This window comes from Juglans regia, chromosome 9 (assembly GCF_001411555.2).
Source record: "Juglans regia cultivar Chandler chromosome 9, Walnut 2.0, whole genome shotgun sequence".
Lineage (NCBI taxonomy): Eukaryota > Viridiplantae > Streptophyta > Magnoliopsida > Fagales > Juglandaceae > Juglans > Juglans regia.
Window position 1 is genome coordinate 9,570,913 of NC_049909.1, and position 6,486 is coordinate 9,577,398.

At 35.4% G+C, this 6,486-nt stretch overlaps 1 protein-coding gene across 1 annotated transcript; it reads right to left on the reverse strand.

Annotated features, from left to right (window-relative positions):
• Window positions 1–5,734: 5,734 nt before the first annotated feature.
• On the reverse strand, window positions 5,735–6,238 carry LOC108990157. The gene has a single exon (XM_018964031.2). The coding sequence runs from the start codon at window positions 6,236–6,238 to the stop codon at window positions 5,735–5,737; it is 504 nt and encodes a 167-aa protein (XP_018819576.2).
• Window positions 6,239–6,486: the final 248 nt, after the last annotated feature.

The following is a 6,486-nucleotide window of genomic DNA, read 5'->3' on the forward strand; positions in this document are numbered from 1 at the left end:
AGATTAGTATATCATATTTTTGACCTGATTCACTTGTTAGGATGAATTCGACCTCAACTTTGGCCGTAGCGAGGATTTGAGAATCGTGAATGAGTTGATGGTTACACTATTCCGACATCACAAGAGACGATGTCGTGACCAATTCAAGTAGTTTGAGACGTTGGAAGAGGCTGCGCAGTCTCATTTCCAGCAGATGAAGTTAGATGATTGGAGAAAGTGTTGTGATCTTTTCGCATCTCCAGATTATCAGGTATTTTACATTTATATCTTTTAATTATTTACATTCATATTCGTTCTATATGTTATATGTATATATATTACAATTAACAATCTTAATATGCTTTGTAGCACTTGAGTTCTACAAATGCACAGAATAGATCCGTTTTGACTGTCCACCATCGTAACAGTTCAAGGTCATTCCACCGTCTTTCTGAAAAATGGTAATTAAAAGATTATAGAATTCATTTTTTTTCTGATATTCTTTTATTTAAATACTAACATTATCTTTTTAAAATTGCTAATATCGCTTTTTTAGAAACGTGATGATCCTGAAAACTTTTCTCTCATTCATGTCTATGCTGCTGCTCACACTAATGAGCATAGTGAGTGGATGGATCTTGTCACTATAGATAATTATGTAAGAAATATTAATTTTGTTAAATAAATTATGTAACATGTGAATAATTTATTTTTTATTTCTATTTCTTTTAATACGTTACTCATTCACGATCATTACCTTTCAAATTGCAAGAAAAAATGATGGAGATGCAGTCAGCTTCTGGGGAATCCTTTCCTAGTGACATAGACATTCACGCCAGTGCTCAAGCCATAATCTAGTATGGCAATATCAAGCATAGATGTTCATCCTCTTCAACCTCATTGACTTCAAAAATTAATAATCCTACCAAAGATTTAGAAGCTGCACGGCGTGAGAATAAGTATATGAGGTCGAGACAGCAAGAGTTAGAGTCTCTCTTAGAACGACAGTCTCATTTAGAGACGCGTTTGCAAGACTAACAGAGAGACCAGGAAGAAAGAATACGTAGTGAAATCTAAGAGCAAGTGCAACGGGAGATGATGGTGCAAATGGAGCGTGTTATGTCATTGCAACAGAATCGAGATAGGCGATAGAAAAAAAAGAAATAAATTTTATCAATATTAGTGGCTAGTTTTAATATCTAATTTTAAAATTTTAAAAGACATTGTTACTTGTTAATCGATAGTATGTAACATGATATAATTGGTATGTTTTTAAATTTTATGAAATTAGTATTTATGATCTGTATGTTCGAATGTAAATTAAAAACGTTCAAATGTTAGTTCACATTCGAACCAACCTTCGAACGTGAATACATAAAATTGTATAGTAACATTCGAACGTAGGCCTCTACGTTTGAACGTACTCAACCTCAAACGAACAAAACGTTCGAACAAACTTCCGAACGTACCACTTGCATTCGAACGCTCCTTCGTTTACATTCGAAATAACGTTCGAATGTTAAACCTGTTACGTTTGAACATTGGTCCATTAACATTTGAATGGAAAGTCGAACGTTTATCATAATTAACGTTCGGACGCATACATGTTCGAATGTAAAGATAATACGTTCGAACTATAATCAATGAACGTCAACTTCTCTTATTTGAGTGCCAATCAGTCGGGTTGCCGTTTGAACGGTCAATTGGACGTCCGAATGTTACTTTCTGTGACAGTTCCCAACCGTCACAAAAAAAGGTAACGTTCGAATGTTCAACCAAATGGAACACCTCCAACTGTCACTAAAAGTATTTTTAGTGACAGTTCAGTAGTAAACCATCCCCAATTGTTTTATGTGACGCACATTAGGTGATGGTCACGAGGACGGTTTCAAACTGTGACGTTTTGGCAATTTTTGGTGAAGGTTTCCTCTGTCACAAAAGACAAATTGTGTTGTAGTGTTCGATCCTCTAAATCTAAGGTTATATGTCAATGGCTGAACTTCATTATAGACCATTAATTATTATATTTTTTGTTTGTTGGAGGTTGGATTTGACTTGTCAGTTTGCTTTGCTAACCTGGTTTTAAAAGTCTATTTAAGTTCCTTGCCATATGTCTATCTCTTACAATAAAGACGTTGAAATGGAGTGATTATATATCTTGTATATATCTATATATATATGTACATTATTTTGTTTCAAATAATCCCTTTTACAGAGTTCTTGTTTTCACTACAACAAATTTTTGTTTTAGGGAAGAAATTATTTAGGGACGAACTAAATTTCGTCCCTAAAAGTAATTATTAAAGATGAAATTTAAATTTCGTCTAAAAAATTGGATGACTTTATAAAAACGTTTGAACGGCTAAATATCCATTCGAACTAGATCTTCTATGATGAATTAGGTCATCTAAGAAAGTCACACTCGTTCAAATGACAAAAAATCTGTTTGAACATGGAATTCATGTTTGTTTGAATGGTTTATAATTTGTTCAAATAGTAATCTTGGAGGTGAAGTAATTTATTTTGTCAGAAAAAGTTCAAATCCATTTGAACCTCAATTGGTTTGTTCGAATGGGAAAGATTTGGTGGAAAAATTAGGCGAAATGGTTGCAAGATTGTTCGAACTACACATATTGAGTTCGAATACAACATTTATGCATTCGAACGGATTATTTGGTGGGAAATTAAATTAAAATTGGCAAGGATTTTTTAATCGTTGTTTGAAGGGAACATAAAATATTTTCGAATTCATATGTAATTAATGTAAAAATATTTTAGTGATTTATTTTATGTTAAATAAGATTTTTAGTTAAATAAATATTAGTTATAGAGTCATTTTTTATATTATCGTGAATGGTAAGTAAAATGAAAAAAAAAAACATAATTAACAATAAACAAGCTAGCAAACACTAAAAATAAATACATACATTAATTGCATCCCAAAAATATAATGTATGGTGGGAATATGATGTTTGAGTATTTGAATATTTAAATTAATTATACAAATAGTCATGATTGTCCATACAAAAATGTACCTTTAATGCAAATCAAAGATATACACTATTGGGCCAGATCGTGTAGCACCACCTCGACTCCAACAAGGCATGTCTCAATATCAGTCCCTTGAGACATGAGCTTTGACTCAGTCTATGCAAGGGCGACCCAGACTATATCAATCATCTCTAATGTCTATGCACGCATCTCTGCATGCACGATATCTACAATCTTCTCAGGAGTAGCACTACATGATGTACCTTGTGTAGTGGCCTCACTAGATACGCCCTGTGTAACACCCCGACCCCGAGGGTCCGAAGAGTTAACTCATATAACCAAATAATTAGCTCCAACAATCCTAATGTATTTCCAAATCCAAGAATATATACTACCAAAACTTCAAATCAAACGTAAATACTTCAAATTAATAGACCATACATACTCACATATCAAATCCTCAATCCAATAACCCAAATAAAAATATCAAATCTTCTCCAGGTCCCAAATAACAAATTAAAATAAAATAAATTTGACATAAGTCTCCATAAACCGTCTAAATCCATAGAAAACAACTTTATAAATAAATAACATCCAACAACAATACTAATACCGCGAGATACCCAATATCTATTCACAGATAATCTTGCCCACAACCTCTAATACTAATTCTCAGCTGAACCATCAATGTTATCTGAAAATATTATCAAGATTAAAGGGTGAGTTATTAACAACACAGCAACCAAAGAGCATATACTAGCATGTAAATTTGAGCATTTATAACATTCAGTATACAAATAAAATATTTACTTTGAGGATGCAAAAACAACATATTTACTCTTGAAATGCATAAACAAACTTGGCACAAAAACACTAGAGCGAAATTTCCAAAGAGACAAACTTATTTCCCAAAAAGAAAATTTCATTGGCATTTCCAAACTGAAACATTATAATCATATCATCTCTTAGCATCACATTGGGACAAATACCATGTTTAACCCCCGTGGTAGGGTTATAAACCACCATTATACCCGTGGCTGGGCCGTATACCATGTTTCACCCCCGTGGTAGGGTTATAAACCACCATTATACCCGTGGCTAGGCCGTATACCATGTTTCACCCCCGTGAAAGGGTTATAAACCACCATTATACCCTTGGCTGAGTCTTAACAGAAAACAGAACAGATATCATCGGAATCAGATCACATTCACATACAGAATCAGAACTTCATGCCAAGGTTTTCAGATGACACATCATATCCAAACAAAATACTGAATAGCTTTAGATCAGTTCACATGTTCGAAATAAACAGAATCAAAATATTTTCATTTATTCATAACAAAACTTTTAGATTTTCATATTCACTCAATTGCATAGTTCATAAACAAAATACACAAAATTAGCTCATGTCTACACCAATTATGACAGAAAATACTTTCTCTTATATTGAATTTATGCATGTGCAGAATAAACATCTGAGTTTGTTTTCAGATCATTTCTTTTCAAAACAAACATGATTATTTTCAAAGTCAACCTCATATTATTTCTTTTATGCAAAACTAGTATATGAACCCCGCTTACCTGACTTCCGTGTATTATCAACAACTTGAGTCGAAACTCTAATAGTGACACCACCTAAACAAAACATATACCCAACATTTAATAAGCTAAACCAGTAAGCTACTATTTATTGAGAAATAAACCAAAAACAGCCCCTTCTTAACTCAATAACTAACATAAAATTAAACCCGAACAGTACTCTCCTCACACCCTTAGCATTTAAACACCATCACTGTCACTAAAACAAAATCCCACGCAGCAGCTAAATACAACTCATAAAGGTTACCTCTTACCAACAAGTATTTAATCAAAGACAATCAACCCCAAAACACCATTCCACCATTGATCACTGTTAATCCCCACCAACCGTGTAATTAGAATTCACACCACCACCATATCAACTATACTTTATCTACATTTCAAAATCCAACCATGCAATACCCAAGAACATTACCAAAAGTTTCGGAAGAGACTTACCTAAAGAATCACAAAACCTTCGTACCTCCACGAATCGAAGCACCCACTGTAAATTAAGCCCATAAATTCACTGGAATCTCTAGTGGAAAACAAAAATAGATGATGGTCTGCGCAAGGAAGGATGAAAGGTCTGAGTGTGTGCGCACGGCAACCAAAATAGAGTGGGTTTGTGTGTGAAAACAAAACAATGCAAACCAAATAGAAGAGAGGGTCTGTGCGAGTAAAACCAAAAGAAAAGGAAGAAGAAGAAAAAAAATAAAGATAAAAATGAAAGAGAGATGCCGGAATGAGAGAAAGGAGTTACCGACGGTAGTTCAAAAAATAATGCAGTGGAGGTCGATAGTTGAAGTTCTAACACCCGGGGTTGAACGCAAGGTGAAGGGAGAGAAAAGTTGAGAGGAACCGAAGGACAAAGTCTACTCAAAGGTGAGGGTTTGTTTCTTGAATGTGAGAAGAGGTAGAAATAACTGCAGAGGTTATGGGTTTTGTGTGTATGGGTTGAGCAAGATGCGGAAATGCAATGCAGTGGGAAGATTTCGTGGAGAAGAAAAACAGTGGAACAGAAATGGGAAAGGAACTCACCAAACGATGCCGTTCAAGTCTCCCTTCAAGTGCTGGCAAGTCATGGGCCGGGCTTTGTGCATTCGGGCTGGCTTCAATAGAAACTGGGCTTAGAGCCGAGTATTACATCCTCCCCCCTTGTAAAAATTCCGTCCTTGGAATTTGTCACAAGTTATCAAGATTACTGACGAATAACTGTGGGTACTTGACTTGCATTTCCTCTTCCAATTCCCAAGAGGCTTCACTGACAGTATGATTATTCCATACCACTTTAACCATAGGAATAGTTCGTTTCTGTAATACTTGCTCTTTTCTTTCTATAATCCGTATCGGCTCTTCTGTATAAGTCAAATTTTCCTGAAGTTGAATAGGCTCGTAATCGATAACGTGGGTGGGGTCAGGTATATACTTTCTCAGCATAGATACATGAAATACATTGTGTACCCATGAGAGTGCTGGTGGTAGGGCTACTCTGTAAGCCACTGGTCCAATCCGGTCAAGAATCTCAAATGGCCCAACATATCTATGGTTCAACTTACCCTTCTTTCCAAACCACATAACCCCTCTCATGGATGCAATCCTCAAGAATATCTTATTCCCAACCTCAAACTCTAATTGGCGACGATGGTTATTTGCATAGCTTTTCTGTCGACTTTGAGTTGCTCTCATTCTAGCTCAAATGGTCTCAATCTTCTCTGTTGTCTTCTGTATGATTTATGGACCCAAAATTTGTCTTTCTCCCACCTCGTCCCAATACAAAGGAGATCTACAACTCCTACCGTAAAATGCTTCATAAGGTGCCATCTCAATGCTAGCCTGGTTGTGACGCCCCCCAAATTCCGCTTGGGATCGGACGGACATTTGAAGCGTCGAGACATGCAACACAAGGTTACCTGCCCCCGTTCATGACATATAAG